Below are 21,182 nucleotides of genomic sequence, written 5' to 3'. Positions count from 1 at the left end.
ATAATTTTTCTTACCAGTGGTGAGTAAGTCTCCTAATCCTCCCCCGGTGCCTATGCAGTGTCTCATTTGCATGTGGTTAATTAGAGTGTAACGGATCTGTCTGTCTGTCTGTCTGTCTGTCTGTCTGTCTGTGGTCTGCCGGCAGGAACCCGGACTGCAGCGTCTTGCACAACCTCCAGGATGTTTTGGAGACCGTCTTCCCGTCACCTTCCACCCACGAAAAATCTGTATGTCACACAGTTTTGCCCCCCCCTACATTATAATGTCCATTCCTATTACTGCTGTTACCTGAAGGATCTGTGTGTGTGTGTGTAGTGTACTTATATATCTACGCATTCTTGTGTTTGTGTGTCTGTTTTAGCTCCAAGTTATAAGGGGGCGGACATACGCTTTATTGCCTGTTTTTTGGTCCATTTCCATATTTGTCTTTTCTCTCCGTTTAGTTTGTTTTCCATGAGGTGGGCACAAATCCTCTCTTTTTTTTTTAATTGGGTTGTTTACAGCAAAAGATCATTAGAATTACAAAGATGGCAGAATTTCTCCGCGCTATCAAATCGCTTTAATCACGCTTAAAACCATTTATCTCTCTCTTTTTTTAAACGCTGGTCCCTTTCCCCCTCCCCTCTCTGCATGGGGGGGGGGGTTGAAAGGGCAACGTGTTTATCCGCCGTCGCCGCGGTGATTAATGCCTCTGCTTCATTAACATTCAGAGGAGTGCAGAGAAAAAGTTGAGTTGACCAGATGTTGGGATTTTTTTTACCTGCCACCCTCTCTCTCTCTCTCCCTCTTAATGGATAGCTCCAGAAAAAAAACAGGAGCTTCTCATTACGGCAAAAATGCAAACGAGGAACACAGCGGAAAGTGTGTGTGTGTGTGTGTGTGTGTGTGTGTGTGTGTGTGAGAGCGAGAGCTGTGTCTGTGTTACAGGGCCATGTTAGCACTGCAGTGATAACTAGAAGGTTGTTTAACACTAAGTGGTTACACCAGGCCCCTGCCCAAATCTGAAGTGTATGTCTTTAGCCATGGTGTATGGGAGTAAGCGTGCTGAATATTCCTCTCTCTTTCTCTGTGTGTGTGTGTGTGTGTGTGTGTGTGTGTGTGTGTGTAGAGCTTCAGCGTTGAGTGTGGGATCTGTTACGCCTATCGTCTTGAAGCTGCCATCCCCGATGAGGTGTGTAACGACCCTCGCTGTGGCCAGCCCTTCCACCAGGCCTGTCTCTATGAGGTACGGATACACACACACACAGGGCTTTCCCAAGAAGATTATTATTGAAATCGATCTGCCGTTTATTGTCTTCATTTATCCAAAAAGATTACAAATGTGCTTTGCAATTGCTGAGAATCCACTTAACATGTTGTCCAATAAACCGTAAAAATCTCAAAGATATTTTGATCAACTACTACCAGTAAATGTTCACAATTGAGACACTTAAGTAGTGAAGTTTTGTAGTTAAGTAGTTTTGGCATCTTGATTGTGTAATGACAAACAGTCAATTATCAATATTGTAAGGAGATTTTTGTCAATCATTGTCTCAATTTATAGTTTCGGCTCAAGTTACAGTATCACATCCTGGATATGATTTCATTTGATTGGTCAAATTGAGGGACTTGAGCGATCCTCATTACATGGTTCTTTCTTCAACTCATTAGCTAGTGAGCTACTAGGTGTGTAATCCTACTTTTCTATTGTGAATGTGAAGGAAGCCTTTGTGGTGACATTCACAGTCGTCGACACATACAAAAAGTTTGCAATATAGTTTCTATGCAACATTCTCAGACATTTGCACGTTTTGGCCTTTCTGTACACACTTCTGTGCTCATCGCCGTTCATCACAGTTTTTATCAGAACAGTGGAGAAAGCCCTAGAACGTCTTCTGCTTGGGAACCGATGTTTTCAGTGTTCCGTGGTTTGGACGGTTAGCTCCGATACTGACAGGAAACACACACATACACGTTCATGTACTTCTATCTTTGCGTGGACACTCATTGACGTAATGCATTCCCTAGCCCCTTACCCTTAACTTAACTATCAAATGCTTAACCCCAGCCCTTACACTAACCTAATTGTAATTTTTTCCTAACCCTCAAACAAGCGTTTGAAGAAGTGAGGACCAGGCAAAATGTCCTCACTTTCCAAAAATGTCCTCATTCCTGTGGTTTAAAGTTTAAATTGGTCCTCACAAAGATACACACACAGCTTTCTGCTTGGAACTCATAGGTAGCGAGAGCGATTGTTGAGTCGGGACTATTGCTGATTCATGACACAGGAAATGAGTTCCATCCATCTACGGGTAGTAAATGACTTAGTTTAAACACTGTAGTATTGGATAGGATTTATCCTTTTTAAAGCATAGAGAAAATGAATGGCAGGATGACTATATGGATGAGTCTAAAGTCCCACCATAAAAGCCCTTAAAAAATGCTTCAAAGTGTCGTATAAGCTTGAACATAGCTCTTCAAGTGTGCATTGAAACTAGCGTTTATTAACACTTGACACTGAGACTTCACATCCAAAGCAATTCATTGATGAAGTAGTCTTTCTTCCCCCTCTTCCTCCAGTGGCTGCGAGCGCTCCCATCCAGCAGGCAGAGCTTCAACATTGTGTTCGGAGAGTGTCCTTACTGCAGCAAGGTACGATCCACAAGCACAAGGCCTTCAACTGTGCACTGTCAATACATATATTCAGCTTACTTCATTAGCATGACTCTATGCGTCACGTATAGCCTTCTCTATTGGAAAGTGTGTTCACAACAATCTGGTGCATTCACTCACTGTTGTGGTAAAGGACTAACTCAGTGAATAGGACGCCAACATTTTTTTTTTTTTTTTTTGTGCATGTGATTTTGACTGTACTTCATCTACAGTCCGGTGAATAAACAATAGAGCATTTCTTGATTTTACAAAGTGATCCTTTCATATTGCATTTAATTATGACGATTGAATACGCAAAACTAAAACTGTGGATCCTTCTTCTATTTCAGCCCATCACTGTGAAAATGGCAGCCGGCCACAAGTCCTGAGAAAAAAGGCTACGTCGTTGTCAGCTCCCAATCTAAAAAACTAGTGGATACTTTACCTGTTCTAAAAGGGTCAAAATGCACTTTGGCAAATACCAAAAACAGCGCAGAGGCCGAGAAAGATGCTCATAAAGACAAAGCAGAAAAACATGGGCCCGGCTTCTTTTTGTGGACCTCTGAGGGAAGAGGCGTCCTGAAGATGTGAATGGTTGTAGTGTGTAGTTTGGAGGAGAGGCCCTTGGTCCCATCTGTCACCAGCTGCCTCCGTGTGCGTGTGCTCCGTTGGTGGACAGTTTGTCAGTGTGTGTTGTTTTCTCCTTTGCGGCCACACTCCTCCTTCCTGCCTCCCCGGTTTAGTCGTCTGTTAAAGAGGGTTCATTGATGTGTTTGTGTTCTTTCAGAAATCACCTACATCTACTGTACTATATATATATATATATATGTGTGTGAATAACTTCAAAATCCAATCTTGTTGATCGCTCACTGAGTACTTGAGTATTTCTTGATAATTTCTTTCATTCTCAATCACAACAAGAAGACTGACCGTTTGAAAAACTTCTTTATAAAAGGCCTGGTGACAATAAAATGTATTTATATTTTGTTTTGTTTTAGAGCAATTCATTTTAAAGAGGGTCAAACCAAACAGAGGGTCATTTTACACAGTCTATATATATATGGAGCCTGTCAGTTTTAGTATGTTGGCCTCACACCTGTTTAGGTTGAGGTCTTGGGCCTATTGGAGGGCCTCTCAGGTAGCGTGAAGGGATGGCTCTGGGTCTCTCTGCCTCCTCTTCATCATCCCCCTCTTCATCAGTAGATTCTGCATAGGTCACCTCAGGCCTGGGCCTCAGTGATCTGCTCACTCCATCTCCCTTCTATGAGCAGACAGTAAAAGATAGTTTAATTACTAATGTATATGGATATGTTGATGAGAAAGTCATACCACGCGCTAACACAGTTCCATCCTGGTCATGTTATGAAAGCATTCACTTTATTTCCAACATATTTAGAGACATGTGCTATCTTCAAGTTTTACAGTTTATTCAGAATAACAGAAAAGAGTGAAAGATTCAAATTCATAGATCTGGGAATCTGCCCTGCAGCACTTCCTTTTAATCCAGTAGCTATCTATCTGTCTTTCACTGGTCACATATTCAAATTTTCAGGTTCAAAATTGTCATATGGGTTTCTACTAGAAACTATTTGTATGGTGTAGTGTCCAAAAAACAGTTTATAATTATAAACTCTTTATTATTCTAACAGTGGGGTATTTTGAATGCAGGTTTTCAGAAAGGTGGAGAAAAAGAGAGAGGGTTGTTTTTTTTTTCTCATATGACACCCATATGCCACACTGCCTACCGCATAAAAGATCTGTTCCCTTTGTGTGAGTGTTCAGAGCGTACCTGTGGTTTAGTGATGACTGGTGGTCTTCTGTGGCGAGCGGGCACTGCTTTAGACTTCCTCTTCACCTCCTTCTCTTCCTCCTCCTCCTCCTCTTCTTCATCATCATCCTCCTCCTCCTCCTCCTCCTTTGTGACCACAGCCTTGGCTCTAGAGGGCCCTCTGGCTCGGCCCGCTTTCTGTTGAGACAATAGTTGGACGTTTTGATTTGCTGTTGAATCTAATCTGTTTTGTTTGAAATGTCCCCATCACATTGAACAATTGAAAAGCTGCCTTTGGACGGCAACTTAACTTCGGGTGTGTCAGAGAAGTGAACATTTTCTGAGGTATATTCTCTTAATACCTGAATGAACAAACTTTCCTTACAGAAAAACTGGATCCCTGGAACACTGTTAGACATTTTAAATCTCCTTTAAAAGTTACTGTTTCGCTGTTGTTGTTTACAGCAGTTGTGTTTAAAAACGTACTCTAGTCTATTGATTTATGATGAAAGAATTATTCAATACTAGGAATATCGTGTGGAGAGAATAGTTTTTTGTAAACTAACTGCTGGCCCTGCAAATGCCCCTCCCTTGAAACTACATAGTGCACCTTTAATTTTAAATGACACTTAAAAATGTAGCCTTGACTAGTTTTCCTTGAAGAAACTTTGCCTCACTATACAACTATAATCCTCTATGAAATAACCTGATATATTTATACAACACTTGTGGCAAATAATTCAGTGAACGTTCCCGAACTGAATGGCCTTTATCTGGGCTGACATTTACTCTCCTCGCTAAGCGGCCACTTGTGTTTAACTAGGGATCAAACTGGCCAGCACTTTAGCATGGAAATTAAATAGCAACGAGGAGAGGAGAGGAAATCAGGAGCATATAATTGGAGATGGCCCTGGTCTTCTGTGGTCAAGTGTGTGTGTGTGTGTGTGTGTGTGTGTGTGTGTGTGTGTGTCATCAACTTCTTGAAATTGGGCCGTTGAGAGGGCGCTCGCTCGGCCCGAGGGGTCAACAAGTGATTGCGGCCCAATTTGTAGGAGATTCCTAGCCGTCCTCCAGCTTTACACCTGAGTAGCTCTGGTTGTCTCACACACACACACACACACACACACACACACACACACACACACACACACACACACACACACACACACACACACACACACACACACACACACACACACACACACACACACACACACACACACACACACACACACACACACACACACACACACACACACACACCCTTCACCGCTGTCACCATTCTCCACTCGGAGGATAAAGGAATAGTTCGACATTTTTATATGTTTAGCAAGTTGCCTCCCTCTACGGCTCAAGAAAAAAAAGGTGACAGTAACTGTGCCTGTAACTGCGTGCATTTTTTAATTAGAGACGGGGGCAAGGGTCGCTCGTACGTGAAAAAATGCACGCACAGGAACGGAACGGCTAAACATATTTAAATGTTGATCTATTCCTTTAAGACGACTCAGCAGGGGAAATGGGAATCGTTGTGACCAATACTCAACTCTTTGAATATTAAATGAATGCAAAAAAATATGTCACGATTACCAACACCTGTGATCAAACTATTAGAAAGAGTACACACCTGCTGAACACATTGTGTCTGTACAACACTATAGCATCATTACTCACTGGTAGTCTTTGATTACAGTGATTATGCTTAAAGCCCCTAGCCTGGTCCTACCAGACCATCATACTTCATTTAATTTGTACAGAAGGTCTGGAATTGCTCAATTGACAAATTGAAGTTGTCTGTTGAAGTTAAAAACTATTGGATCTGCCCAGTGCCACTCTGGATCTGCCAACCAATCACATAACGTTTGGTCATGACATATGTCATGCACCGGCTCCTGAGCCACTCCTGTTCGCTGATTGGACTGGCAGAAATATGGCTGGATAGAACCCACTAATATACCGCACACCCAGACTGACTACTGAAGGGAAATGAAAATTGAGCAGAAGTATGTAGGCAGGCGGTGCCAGGCAATAAAGCCCCATACATCCACAAAATTCTTTATACATGATTTGGTGAGCTGGTTTAATGATTGTAAGCATATGAAAAGAGTTCACTCTATCCATCAATCCAAAGTAAAGATATATTGTCATTTCAGTTTGATAAACTTTACGGAAATTTGGTTTAGATGAGGCGGGGCTGTGGTTCTTCTTACACAACAAGTATTACAAATCAGATTTTTTTTATCCAGACACCCACATTTGATATTGTTCATATTGATTTTTTACTGTTTTATAATAGGATATAAAAATACTGGTAATATCTAAAATCTTGTAGTGTGAACCAGGCTTTAGGCACTGGGCCCCTGACATGGTCCAATTCAATTCAATTCAGTTTATTTAAGAAGGGGACAGTCATTATTAATAAAACACATGATCATACATGGGTTAAAAATGCCAGAAAAAGCCAAAAGGCTATTTTTCATCTGTAGTCCCCTGACATCAATGTTAAAAGAAAATACAATTAAACATGACGGAACCCCACAGACAAAACAGGGCATCACATAACAAACAGAACTGACTAACTAAGGTAAAACAACACAAAGCACCAGTGAATTTTTTTTTTTTTTAATAAATACATAGTGTGGTTCTCTTCTCACCTTCTCCCTGGTGGGGGCATCTAGTACCGTGGTGGAGCTGGACCCCCCAGCAGACCCTTGGGGCATAGAGAAGTCCAGTCTCCCCGGGTCAACACTGGCCAACAGCTTTCTAACATGCTGGTAGTCCGGCTTCTCTTGGTAGCCCAATGCTTTCACATAGAGGAGGAAGGTGGCCAACTGATCTGAAGACAGCAACAGAGTGAACGTCAAACAAGACCAACTGCATTTAAAAATGTGCAGTGTGTAACTTTGGGGGGGGGGGGGTCAGAAGTGAACATTTGAGTGAATACGCAAACTTTATTCAGAGTAAAATAGATTCCCTTGAACACCGTTTGAAGTTAGAAAGCAACCTTAAAATGTACTGTTTTGTTATTGTTTACAGCAGCAGGGCACAACATTTTAATGACAAACATATTCTAGTCTTACGTTTGGTCCCAGCGGCATCAAAATAATTTGAATTTGAATCATGATGATATAATTATTAAATACTAGAATTACATTTAGAGTTCAAATGTTTTGTAAACTAACTGCAGGCTCTTCAAATGTAAATAAATCCCCCTCCCCTGAAACTGCACAGTGCACCTTTAAGCCTCACAATGTGTAACTTCGTAGAATACGATGGAATATGAAGTAGGGACCAATTTAGGCATTTGATGCAATCTGTAAGCGACTACTGCAGAAAACTACTATCAGACAGTGCTTTGATTTGACTAACTGAGACAACAGGCAAAAGTATGGAATCTTTGACAGAGACTTTTGAGTAATGTAGAAGGCACCTGAAGGTCTCACAGTCCAGATAACACACAGCTTGGCAATGGATCTCCCCTCAGAGAGTAGATTAGGTGTGCGCACAACAATGGATATGCATAGTGTGTGTGTGTGTGTGTGTGTGTGTGTACACACAGTCAGCGTCAATGCATCACACACTGGCCAGACGTGTATGACACAGAACTGCGGAAGAACTTGTATCTCACACACACACACACACACACACCTACACACACACACACACACACACACACACACACACACACACACACACACAGAGTTGATGCATAACCGCGGCTCTTATCTGAAGCGGGCAGCCAGGGGCCTTGTCAGCAGATGACTACCATACATCACACACTAAGCCCTCACACAGGTGTGACCTCTCCTTATAAAAGAGGAGAGATAAAAACATGACAAACTTTAACAGGCAATGTCAATGGGATGGCTGTTAAAATTGCTACAGTTTTCACGGGCGTCATGTCAACAACACAGAGTGAGACGTGGAGTATTTTTGGGGTGGGAAACTTTGGCCGTCAAGGTACAGCCGTCTGTCCGTTTCTACACACTCGTGGATGCTGTTTTTGAAGGTTCTGTTTACATCAGTAATGCTCAAGCCATGTAGCCTGAAGATATGCAGCCCCATCACTCATTCCAGGAATCAATCCCACTGCCTAGGCAAAGGACCCCAACAAGAACGCTGTAACCATGGCTCAATTCTGCCACAGTGCATCATCTCACAATGCACTGTGTTGACCATTAAACACATCCAAAGTTTTGACATGAACAACATCCTTCCCTTGATCACTGGCCCCCTCTACAGCAACACAGGGCAGACTTCTGCTACAGCGACTTCTCTTCCAAACTCCGAAAAATGACAGCCATCTCCAGAAATTAACAGAATAACTATGCATAAGAACTTCATTCAACCATACTTGAAAAATACTGAACTATCCCTGAACTACCAACCCCCCCCCAGGCCTGGCTCACCTGTGCTGGCTCCACTCACTGACAGCTGCTGGACGGAGTCTGGAAGATTGTCCATCAGTCTGAGAGGAGAGACACACAGTGAGACAGTGAGGAACAGCCAGGAGAACACGCTGAATCCAAGTCCAAGCAAACTGTCTTAACAGGATGGGATTACTTCTCTCAGGTCAAAACTCCGCTCACACATTTCTTGTTTGCAATTATTACTGCACGACTAGTATTTCATTCTATACATTTTGGATTTACTTTTTTCAGTTTCCCAGACAATATTTGGCGGGGGGTTTTATCGATTTGTGAAATAGAGTTTATAGATTAATAGAAATTTAGAGTTTAGGAAATGTTTAGACATACATTAAATGTTAAGGAAAAATAAATCTATACATTTTTTAATGCTGCAAATGGCTCCCCCCCCACCCCCTTTATACTTTCCCAAAGTTTAAGTTGTGGCACAAACATGACACCGGCCATCCTTCCGAGGATGAAGCATTTCATTAGGTCTGTGCTGTGGAATGAGGACAGGTTGACTATCTACCTGGTCTTGGCCTCCTGGACTTGAGTTGGGTTCTTGAGAACATTGTCCCAAGGCAGAGAGCCACACAACCAGTGAAGAAGACAAAACCCCAAGATCTGGAGGTCCCCACGTCTAGACGGAGCTAGAGAGAAAGAGACAGAAAGATGAGGTGGTTAAAAGATTTGATACATTATGTCACTTTTTGATACAACATCAAAAAACAAATGTTTTCATGTTTTTTCAATATTAATATGGGTCCCTGAGGGATCCAAGTTAAGTATGTAATGGGGAGGGACTCCCTCCCCATTACATACTTAACTTGGATCAATTCACAATTTTGAACCTGAAAATTAAAGCTGGGGCTTTTCATCTACAAAATATATTTCTGCTGAAGGACACTGTTCAAAAGGATCACACAAAGTGTTAAATAGTAAATGTAACCAAATAGGCACCTAGACATTTCATTGTTAAGAGCACTGTATACAGCTGTGTATCTGCACAGTCTCACAAAAGGTACAAAGTCTTTTTACAAATCATAGAACAACAGATTATATAAGGTTAGGGAATGTATCTCTTGACATAATGTAAATAGTACATGGGAATACCTGCGTGATTTCCCCATGTCATTTTAAGAACAGGTCTAGGAGTGTGTTTGTGTCTTATTGTGAGTGCATGTGATTGCACAGTGTTCTACATTAAAGCGTGAGGTCTATCAATACTTGTGGAGCAGTCCATCCAGAAAGGGGTCGAGCCCGGAGAGTTTTAAGCAGCTCGATACTGTAACGGCCAGCCACACGTCTCTGGAGAAATTACCTATCGACTGGGGGAAAAAATCTCCTCCCTGATCCATTGATCCACCTCCAGCCAACACAGGCCTGTCTTAAGAGGAGGCATGGCCACTGCCACATAGGAACACATTACATCCAAGTAATCTGATTACACACTAACAAATGTGTACTTCATGAAAGAAGTAATCCACTTGTGTTCAACCAGGAATATCAAGACATAAGGGTGTGTTGATGAGAAGAGTGCAAACATTGAGAAGAGATCAATTCAGTGGAGTAAATGTTGAGTGTTTAGGGCCTGAATGAAAGACTCTGGGGTTTTTAAACAGGATTCTAACACCGCTTTGGCCCAGCAGGGAGGCTATACAATCACTAGGGATGATCAGGATGACCATGACGGTGTAGGAGAGGCCTTGAGAAGAGTAATGTGTGTGCATGTCCTTTCATGCAGACATCAGAAACCCTTCAATAACTCAACTTTGAAGTAAACTTTGATTTAGTAGCGTTCATAAACACAGGCTTTCCCAATCTGCCTGGGGTTAATCAATTTCTCTGAGTTAGCAGGGATTCGGAACCTGAGCACAGGCATTAATAACAACTTCATAAAAACAGTGTTCTTTTAACTTGTGTTCTCGTTTGCTGTAACAGCTCATTTATGATCAACAGAGGAAAAATGAAACATTTAAAAGTTCCTCGTAGTTACTTTAATTCAAAAGATGGGGTTTGAAGTGTGTCACATGTTGCACAGACTATAACGCTAGGAATAAAACTGACTTGACTGAGCAATTGGCCACCTTTTTCAGAGGGGAAGAAAGCATTAAAAAAAGTGTTGACTGATCTCTTCCATGGCCACTTTATGTGTGCAAAAAAACGTGCAGCATTAAGCGTCGACTATATGTTAGCTCCAAATATGAAAGTGTCATTGTTACGCGGCATCTCAACAAGTCTGACGATAAGAGTTTGCCCTTGTGGGTGTAAAGTATGCATTTAGTCAGCATTTATAGTGGCGGCTTCCTTTCGTAAATAATTACACAACACTTCACTGCTACTGAGAGCCTGTTAAAGAAGAATAAAGATGAAAGATACATATGATACTGACACTGGGAGAGAGAAAAAAACCTCCCATGGCACCATAATAGATTAACAATTAAAAAGATCAACAACTACATTAAGCGTGGCTGCCCTCTGTGTGTGTGTGTGTGTGGCTGGGCACGTTATCATAGCCCCTGATATTGCTTTGTTTTCTGCTTTATGTCTGTCTGTCTCTTAATGCGTTTCGCCTGCATATGAAGAATGGTCGAGACCAGTGTGGAGTAAGATATGCATGTTGGTACACATACACACTTTAAAAAAGCTGGACTTGCTTGAATAAAACACACATGCACACTATATAAATACACACATAGGGCACGCGCACACACTGCTCACACGGTCTCTCTCTACATGCTTTGGTGGTGGGGTTGTTGTTGTTAATTATCTCCTATTGTTATTCAGATTCCCTAACGCGCGCTGCAGTGTCGCACTCTTAACCCCTGCTGCCTCACAGTCTTGTCGTTTGGAGACGGTTTTTCGCCGGACGCCCACCCAATGGCGGTAATTACATCGTTTAGTTTGCTCGCCATGGCAACCTGTCTGTCAACATCTTTGCGAGGGTTGGTGACATCAGAGGGTGGAGATAAGGGGGTCGGCCCCTCGGTCATAATCTCAACGCAGCAGCAGAAAAAAGACACTGTTTCAAGGGGGTGTTTAACATGACAATATACATATGTCTTCCCATAGCTGGAGGTCTTGTTCCGTTCTTTGTGGGACAGGTGTAATATAAGCATGGATCTGTGTTTAAAGCTACCGTGCGTAACTTTTTCATATGAATGAATGTCTGTTATATTCGAGCCATCGCCGAACACGAGTTGACACAAAGTTGATTAAGCCCATCGGCTCCACAAAATCTCTCTCTGTATTTCTCAGAATGGCAGCGTTTACAAATCGGTGTCGCTCCAGTAAGAGCAATTGGTGGAATAAAAAGCTTACCTGAACAGTCTCATGTAGAATGGCAAAAATGTGTACCTATGTATAGCTCACTTTTCTCCCACTCCCGTCTTCCCTCCTTTTAAAATCCTATTAAAATCGACATGAGTGCCATTGGATAGTTATTGCTGACAGGACTTTTTCTGGCCCTCTTTTTCCTTATCGATAGTGTTGATAGAAACGCTCCCGTGGCGATTAGGCAGTCTGAGCCATGCTAACTCACAGTATATTGAGCGGCGGTGTATAGTGGAGTCGTTGTGCGTGGAGCTCACGGGAGGTTATCTGTGGCTCTAACCAAACATCGAAGCCCCTTAATTAATGGCGGATGAATACACCATGCGGGTTATGACTCCAGCTAATTAGGGGAATTGTTAAACAGAGGCAGTAGCGGGGGGGGGGGGATTCAGCGAGAGGCCACGCTGGAGGATCGATGGTCAGTGAAGAGAGGGAGCATGTAGGCAATTTGCCCCGTTAATGTGTTCCCAATATCAGCCGAGGAAGGCACGAGGGTGGCGGGCCCTGGAAGCTGTTTTACATGTATTGACAAACGAAGACGGCCAACTCAAAAGGACAGGAGCTTACAGTGGGGTTAATATGGATGCTTTAGAGATACCTAAATACTGGCTGTGAACGGGAAGATCTAATTTGTTGCACAATTACTAGGTAAAAAAAATATATATATAAGACGTACCGAGTCCTTTGTGGGCATCCAGGCTGGTGTACTCCATGGTCCCATTGTGGCCCTTCTTGGGGTTTTCCTTGTATTCTTTGTGGACTCCGTCAGGACAGTATCTGTAGGACAGCCCGTAGTCTGCTAGGTAGACCTACAGCGCATACATTACCAATCACAAAGCTATTCAATAAAGATTATAATTATTCATAGAATTTGCACACAGAGGAATGGCCCGTTTAGGTGGAGTCGGTGATTTCGGGAGAATGCTTGTTGTCGAAATCAACTTTGTCAAAATCAGGGAATATCTCCTCACGATCTGCTACCTGTGTGTGCACTGCAAAAAAATGCCTATGCTCTGTGAACTAGTTTGTAAACAAAGGTTATGTTAGGGCCCACAGTAGGTAGCAACTTGCCCGGGTGTTTACAGAGCCTAGAACATGTATAAACACTGCATTTATTTTTCAGCGCACACACAGATACAGGTAGCAGATCGCAAGATATTCCCTGATTCTGACACAGAAAAAGGATTTTGACAACAACTTTAATTGTGTTGTAGACATAGTGTGTATTTTGTAATATTAAAAGGAGCTTGCTTCTATGCACATCATGCGTGGTCATTTGCAGAGGTCTTCAGTATACTAACCTGATCAGTGTGTCTGTAACCCAGCATGAGGTTAGCAGCTTTAATGTCTGCGTGGACATACTCGTTGTCATGGATATACTCCAGGACAGACACCTGACAGGACAAAAACAGAGCGGTTAAACACAAACATGAACCACCAATTACGATAAGCAGAAATTACATCATAGGAATCTTCTGTTCACCGTATGGTAAAGAGAGGGGAATTATCTGTTAAAGTGGCCTTTGACTCCTTCTAAACAACAATCAATAAACGTAAGAAAAGCTGACCCCGTGTTCCAATTCCAATATTTTCTGCTATTTAGTATGGTAGAAAAGACTTAGGATGTCCCAATTCTTGTGGTCAGATTTAGGAACCTTAAAAATACCCGGATGCCTACTACATCCCGTCGAGATTTGAGGTCTAGTGTTGAAATTGGCTCGCTATTTGGGCGATTCTGAAAGTAACGGTATGTCCCAATTGTACCATATTGCATGAATATCTAAATAGATTCTTTCAATGATCACTGGGGGACTCTAGCTCAGTGGGTAGGGTGGTCGACCCTCAACTGCAGGGTCGGTGGTTCGATCCCCCGTCTCCTCGCCACATGTCCAAGTGTCCCTGGGCAAGACACTGAACTAGGCGTGTGGTCATTTACAAAAATTTCAGGCAGAAAGATAGACAGAGGCAGAAAGGCCTTTATTTCATAATTTTGCTTTTTGACTTCGAAGTGATCATAACTAGCATAGCGATCATCCGTCATTAGACTGACTCCCGCTGTCGGGGCCATTGGGCTCGCGAGCCGACCAGCTGTTTGAGACGGAGATGAAAAGAAAAGTGAAATAATGTATTGTGTTATCTGCTTTAGTAGCCTACAGTAGCTCACATCGCCCACCACTCCTTGAAAAAATTATAATTTTCCAAAAAAGAAATGAAAAAAAAACTGTTTTCGTTTAATGATTTTCCCTAAACGGTTATGATTTACCAAACGGTTACACGTGTACACCCCTACACTGAACCCTAAATTGCTCCCAATAGTTAGCTTGCACCCTGCGTGGTAGCTGCTGCTATCGGTGTATGAATATGAGCTCTAGTTGTAAGTGGCTTTGGATAAAAGCGTCTGCTAAATAACATGTAATGTAATGTAATGTCATTTGTTGTTGTCAGTTGTAGTATGTAGAATAGAAAAAGGAAAGAGTATGGGATTTGGAACGCAGGGTGAATGTGCCTTTATTACATGTAAATGATGAGCTCACCAGTCCGTGACCCAGTTGGAGCACGGTGTTCTTCTTCAGTCGACCTCCGTTGCCCTCGCAGACTTTCTGAAGGTCTCTGCCCAGTCGCTCCATGGCCATGAAACGATACCTGAGTGGGGAGGCAAAATGCTGTGCTGTGCAAAATGCTTTGTACATATAGACATGCATTACCATGGGTTTTCCCTTCTCCAGATAGGATATCCAGATCAAAAAAGCTGCTTATTAATAGGTGTATGTGGGATCTGAGGATCTAAATATGTTATTATCATTTGCACCAGCTCACATTTTCTCTCGTCTATGACTAAGCAATTTAGAATTCAAATGATAGTCATAACAGCATCTTAGGTGCATCCTATTAGAAACAACCACTCACTCTAAAAAGGCACATGTACTATAATCATGATCTAATCATGTGACAACATCATCAACCACTCAGTGCTGGCTACCTCCATACCTGAGGTCATTGTGTTCAGCCAGCCCTGATCCCCAGTACTTTGGAATGCCTAGGAAGTCCAGTTTCCTGCTTCTCTTCCATTTCTCCACTGAAAAAAAATTAGAAGAGGGATTAATTACGTCAATGTGTGTACGCACAGCTGTATTTTCACAGTCCAATGCACTAATACAGCTGCATATAAAAAAAAATGAAATATCAATATAAAGTTAAAAAAAGAAAAAAAAAGAAAATCCATGAATTAATTAAAAAAGTGAAACTTTCATATATTCTATTCATTACACATAAAGTGAAATTAATCCAGAATAAAAATACTTTTCAGAAGGTGTCATACATACATTTATGTGTTATAAATCCTTTTTTAGATAGTTTTTTTGTGATATTTTAATATTTTGAGATACTGGATTTCTTTTCATTCAATGAGCTGTAAGCCGCTATCATCAAAATTAAAACAAAAGAAAAAGGCCTGACACATTTCACTTTGTGTAATACATTTAGAATATATGAAAAGTGTTTTGGAATGGCCATTTCCATGATATTCTAATTATTTTAGACGCACCTGTATAGGAGGTCTGAAAAGAGTGCATTGTATTAGTAAAACCAGCAACTAAATTCAAAGTCAAAAGCACAATGGCTGTATTGTGAAAGCAGAAGCCTTGTCTGCGTGCATACAGATATCAATATTGGAGTAATGAGGGTACACCCCCCACACACACACACACAAAATTGTACGGCTATACTTCTACCTGAACCTTAAAACCTCAAACAGCTCCATTTAAGGCCTGCCCAAAGTGAGAACCAGCCAAAATATCCTCGCTTTTGCAAAAATGCCCTCACTCCTAAGGTCTAAAACTCAAATGGGTTCTCACAAAAATTGTTGTACGAGTGCACAAACACACACACATGCCCCAGACAAAGCAGTAGGCCTGGCTCGGGGCTGTATGGCGGCCGGCCTGACTGGCGCTCTACCAGGCTGGCAGGTGGTGAGGGGCTCAGTGGAGGCCAGGCCATCATTACGTGTGAGTGGGTCCCTTTCTCTCTCTGTCTCGCTCTGGGTCTCCACTCCAAACCAAGGCGTTGTAGAGCCCAGACCAGAGGGGAGAGGGGGGATAACTGCCACAGAGGTGCATGTTTGCTTTGGCTTATTATTAATTACTGTGCGGCAGGCGGCAAAGCCTCTGTGTCTGCGGCCACTTCATCAGTCAAACACACTCACTCACACACACACACACACACACACACACACACACACACACACACAGCTACTCACTGCTCTCCGGTTTGGCTGCCCTCTGGTAGAACTTGAGCTCGGAGAACAAGGGGCCGTTCTCATGGTACTCCTGCACACACAGACATACACTATTAACCATTGTATAAGCACTGGTGTGGAGTAACAAATAAGCATCAGCACACTAAAATAAACCTAATTGGTGTTGCGTTCTATTCTTTTGGAAAGGCTCTCCTCATGTTTCTTTTTCTTTGTAACAGAATAGGGCATCCCAAAACAAAAACAAAGGGCATTAAGTAATGTAATAGGAGTAAAATAATCACTCTTTATGTTTTTTTTTGTTGTTGTATTCCTTCAGCTAGTGAATTGTAGCCTCAGTTGTGTTCTTAGCAGACAGGAGTGGCACCCGGTGGGGTCTTCGGCTTTTGTAGCCCATCTGCTTCAAAGTTGGTTGTGTTTTGTGGTCAGAGATGGTATTCTGCATACCTTTGTTGTAACGAGTGGTTATTTGAGTTACTGTTGCCATTCTATCATCTCGAACCAGTCTGCCCATCCTCTAATAACCTCTGACTTCAACAAGGCATTTTCTAACTGTACATTTGTTCTTTTTCAGACCATTCTCTGTTAACCCTAGAGATGTTTGTGTGTGAAAATCTTAGTAGATCAGCAGTTTCTGAAATACTCAGACCAGCCCGTCTGGCACCATCAACTATGTCACGTTCAAAGTCACTTAAACCCCCCTTTTTCCCCCCCATTCTGTTGCACGGTTTGAACTCCAACAAGTTGTCCCTTCCAGGTCTACATGCCTAATTGCATTGAGTTGCTGCGATGAGATGAGCTGATAAGTTATATGTGTTCACAAGAAATTTAACTGGTGTACCTAATAAAGTGGCCAGTGAGTTTAAATACATACTGCAGGCTCACTCTATTCAATCAACCACTTTACTTTTGCATGAAGGTTCAAAATGCATGAACTTCTACCATGTCTCTATGGGAAAAGGATACAGCATTTTTCTTGTTATATTACCAACATATTCAATGTATTTACATAAAGAGATAGGCCAGGGTACTCCTCTCAAAATATAGGATATACAGAAAAGTAATATCATGATATAATACCGTCACCATCCAAAATGTGAAAAATCAAGGGCTATAAATCTAAGGTCATGTCGGCCACCAATGTTGCTGTTGTTTTTTGTCTCAGTTTTACAGTGGCTTCAAACTAAAGCACCTGATGTTGGTTGAAGTTGAAACTGAAAAAAGAGGAAATGTGACTTTCTGTAAACGACATACATGCGTTATTGTCAGCATAATATTACCCGTTTGATATAGGGGCGAACGGGGGAATGCGAGCCATCGGGTAATGTGAGACACCCCCTGTATCTAGTCAATGGAACACATTTTTTGTCATGCGAGATATATGTTTTCAAGGCCCTTTCATTTCCCCGTGGCCATAAAAGAGAGGACCTCATGGTGATGTTGTAAGCATGTTTTTTTTTCACAAATTTATTTTTTGCATGTAAAAGTAAATTTTCTTGCTGTCAACTTAATCGATTGTTGTGCCAAAGCAAAGAAAAGAAAAACTTCTTTCATACATGTTGATTAGCCTGAATTGCTACGAGAGTTAGTTTTTTCTCAAATTGTGGCAGTGGGGTAAAGTGAGACAAATGCTGTGGGGTAAAGTGAGACAGTGTCTGTGCCCTCTTTTAATGAATCCATTATATCTGAGGTAGCAAGGAGACTAGTTTGAATAGGACAAAAGACAATGTGGGCTGGAGGTGGGGGTTGAATGGTTTGGCACGTATGTGGGGGACAGGAGAGTGACCTTTAACATCAATAGACTCTAAGTAATATATCTTTATTCAATGAATGATCCCAATAAAATAAATGCAGAAAAATATTAATCAAAGACTCAAAAGATGGAAAATGACAGCTGGGTCTAGTCCTGTGTTTTGAGTCCCAGGCTGTTCTAGCTGGTTCTGATTGTTCTTTTCCCCCAGACACTAGCTGGCTCTAAGGGTCCTGTGTTCTGACCCCCAGACTGTGTTTTAATGTAACTGGTTCTATCTGTCATTTGAATGTTAATTATTGAATATGAATTATATGGTGTATTTGATCAGAGTTACTTTCAAGTGTTTAGAAAATGTTTTTCTTAATTGACCAAACTCCATGTTTCTGTTACTAGTCCGACATTAGTTTTGGAATATGTGGTTTTCAAGCTAGCTGTCAGGATTCTAACTGTTACAAGATGTGTTGTTATGGTAGTTTCAGAGTGGAAAAAGTAAGTGGATCAGTTTACCCCCTTGATTTCTCTGGTCTGTCTCAGTTTACCCCACAGCTGGGGAATACTGAGACACAAGACAACTTTTTTTAAAACAATCATATTTTCACTGCCATTCGTCATGAATACATTCTGCTAATGCTCTTTTCTAGGAAACATCCTGAATTAATGGGAAATGTGTAAACTTGACTGATAAATCATTTTAGCTCCCTTAGAGGGGAGCAAATGTAAAAAGTGTCTCACATTACCCCGTTCTCCCCTACCAACATTTCCAACATAGTCTGTGTGTGCACTGCAGCACAAAATGCACTCACCAATTTTATGACATAGTCCGTGTCTGCTGAGACGGGCCTGTCTACATCCTGGGAGGCTTTGAGACAGCAGAGAGACAGAGACAGAAGATGAGACAAAGTGCAGGCAAATTGTTAACTCATGGACTAGATCAGGCCTTTTATACAGACCAAAAGGAAATTAACACTGGATCTAGATTTGTAAAGGTTGGGCATTACAGCTGATTGGAAAGGGCGTCATAGGTTAGAAGGGTAAACTCCGTAAACACTCATATTTAGTTACTTTCAAAAAACATCTTAAAATGTATATCATGTTAAAAACTTAAGATAATGTATAAACTGACTGTTATATTGTTTTTTTTTTGCTTGTTAGTTACTTCTTTATTTTGCTTTTTTACTATATGCATTTAAATGTGATTGTATTTTCATTTGTAACATGATTTTGTAGTTGTTTTTTATTTTACTTTATTTCTTTACCTTACTTTATTGTATTTTAATGTTAGGTAGGCATCCTTTATAAGCCCTTCTGGGTTTCTTTTGTCCCACTTGTACATTTGTCTATGTGCATCTTTTTGCCATTTTAAACTTGTTTATCTGCACAAATAAAACTAAACTAAACTAAAAGGGTACGGGGGTTATCACAAAGTGCGTGACAAGTTGAGGAGCCACACAAGTCCTGTGCTCATTACCTAGATAAATTAGTCCAAATCCACCCTGGCCAATGATCTTCCCCAGCCTCCATTTCTTCTTGTCAGTGTCAGTCAGTACGAAGCCGTCGGGCAGCGGCTTAGGTAACTTGGTCTTTCTCGGCGGTGCCATGACAACTGAGAAAAATTTCAGAAAATTACTGTATGTGTAAAGAAATAATGGAAAAAATAAATATATATATACATATACATATATATATATACACTTGAGGAACATGCAAAACATTACATTTTCTGGTGCGGAACCTCTGAACAAAATTATAGGCATCCTAGATTAAATGTTAGGGACATATAGTCATTTAATCATAGGCGAGCAGTAACCCCAAACTGTTTCACTACTTCATCTAATTCTGGAAACCAAAATGAAACCACACCTGGTACAATACTCCAATGAACCGTTCTACTGACAATTCTTAACTTCCATGTTGCTAACGTAACAAGAAAGTCATAATGTCACAGTGATTTGATGTCCAATATACCCAGCTGACACACACACACACACACACACACACACACACACACACACACACACACACACACACACACACACACACACACACACACACACACACACACACACACACACACACACACACACACACACACACACACACACACACACACTGGCTTCAGTAATGTTGCCTTTCAGAGCAACGTAAACAACAGAGCATGTTTCAGGAAATATGTTTGGAAATAATGAAAAATACAATTATATAATTATAGGGAATACGCAACACATTATATTTTCTGTTGTTTACTGCCTCTGAACAAAATTATAGCTCCCCTAGACGGGTATTATGTAAACTGGTATGTAATTAAAGGGGAGCCCACCGTAACTAGCAAACCCCCTGGTTTACAGAGCCTAGGCTGTGTACTAACACACAGTATGAACAGGTAGCGGATTCGTGAGATATTAACACAATTTTGACTAAAGTGATTTTGACAACAAGCGTTCTCTAGAATCGCTGACTCTACCTTTACCGAGCAGTAACTGTAAATCACTACTGTTGAATGAAACAACGACGGATACAGTTGGTACAGGGAAGTTGTCTATTGTTAAAAAGACAACCTCCATTTGAAAACCTGTCACTTTTAAACATCTGACCTTAGACATTTGCTCACTAGCAAAAGGCACACACTGAATAAATGTGAGAGGGTTCACTTACATTTCTGGACAGCTGAATGCAAAACAGCACACACATACAAACTGCAGTTAGCTGACAAAGACGTGTGGCGTTTAGAATACAGCGTTTGAACAACAGACAACTAGCAGCTAATGTAGCCAGTAATAGCTGTTTAAAAATGACTCACATGCTAAACTAAGCACAGACCTTCAGAAGGGAAACCAAGCGGCACGTCGTCAGTTGAGCTCTCTGCGTATAAACATATCGACGAGCTGTCGTTATTAATACTTTAAAGCTAATGTCTGTCTACCTGTGGTATTTAGCCACCTTCTCAACAACTTTTTCTCTAAATGAATCGTTGCAAAGTCACAATACGGTCCATAAATGAGTGCGAAACAGAAACAAAACAAAAACCTCAGCACTTCCTGA

At 41.4% G+C, this 21,182-nt stretch overlaps 2 protein-coding genes across 3 annotated transcripts in view; one reads left to right on the top strand and one right to left on the bottom strand.

The window, feature by feature from the left end:
• Positions 1-3,020, top strand: part of fancl (FA complementation group L) — a gene marked incomplete at its 3' end in the record, with an annotated part of 25,785 nt that extends 22,765 nt beyond the window's left edge. Inside the window, exons 11-14 of the mRNA XM_080036223.1 lie at positions 146-227; positions 1,109-1,225; positions 2,560-2,631; positions 2,982-3,020. Of these exons, the coding sequence (XP_079892349.1) occupies positions 146-227; positions 1,109-1,225; positions 2,560-2,631; positions 2,982-3,020 (310 nt within the window). The remainder of the gene's footprint in view (positions 1-145; positions 228-1,108; positions 1,226-2,559; positions 2,632-2,981) is intronic.
• On the bottom strand, positions 2,807-21,182 carry vrk2 (VRK serine/threonine kinase 2). 2 transcript variants are annotated; one of them, XM_080036222.1, is made up of 14 exons: positions 20,941-21,182; positions 19,612-19,746; positions 18,947-19,002; positions 16,394-16,463; positions 15,127-15,214; positions 14,673-14,781; positions 13,440-13,532; positions 12,815-12,947; positions 9,335-9,455; positions 8,806-8,864; positions 7,051-7,232; positions 4,421-4,597; positions 3,728-3,892; positions 2,807-3,378 (listed from the first exon to the last, which is right to left on the bottom strand). In XM_080036222.1, exons 2-14 carry the CDS (start codon positions 19,739-19,741, stop codon positions 3,091-3,093), a joined length of 1,671 nt encoding a protein of 556 aa, XP_079892348.1. In that variant the 5' UTR covers positions 19,742-19,746; positions 20,941-21,182; the 3' UTR covers positions 2,807-3,090. The 2 variants fall into 2 exon arrangements, with proteins under 2 accessions (XP_079892348.1, XP_079892347.1); XM_080036221.1 differs by having other exon boundaries at positions 20,961-21,182.

Source organism: Ammodytes marinus (genome assembly GCF_949987685.1).
Source record: "Ammodytes marinus genome assembly, chromosome: 11".
In the NCBI taxonomy this organism is placed as follows: domain Eukaryota; kingdom Metazoa; phylum Chordata; class Actinopteri; order Uranoscopiformes; family Ammodytidae; genus Ammodytes; species Ammodytes marinus.
This window is presented reverse-complemented; position numbering and strand designations above follow the sequence as displayed.

What these genes read in the sequence shown, in the direction of transcription:
- vrk2 (XM_080036222.1), bottom strand. Translation starts at nt 19,741, where the DNA reads ATGGCACCGCCGAGAAAGACCAAGTTACCTAAGCCGCTGCCCGACGGC. An exon ending in AGTGAGTGGAGCCAGCACAG is followed by an intron (nt 7,233 to 8,805) that starts GTGAGCCAGGCC and finishes TGCTGTCTTCAG; the next exon opens with ATCAGTTGGCCACCTTCCTC. An exon ending in CAGTCATCACTAAACCACAG is followed by an intron (nt 3,893 to 4,420) that starts GTACGCTCTGAA and finishes GTCTGCTCATAG; the next exon opens with AAGGGAGATGGAGTGAGCAG.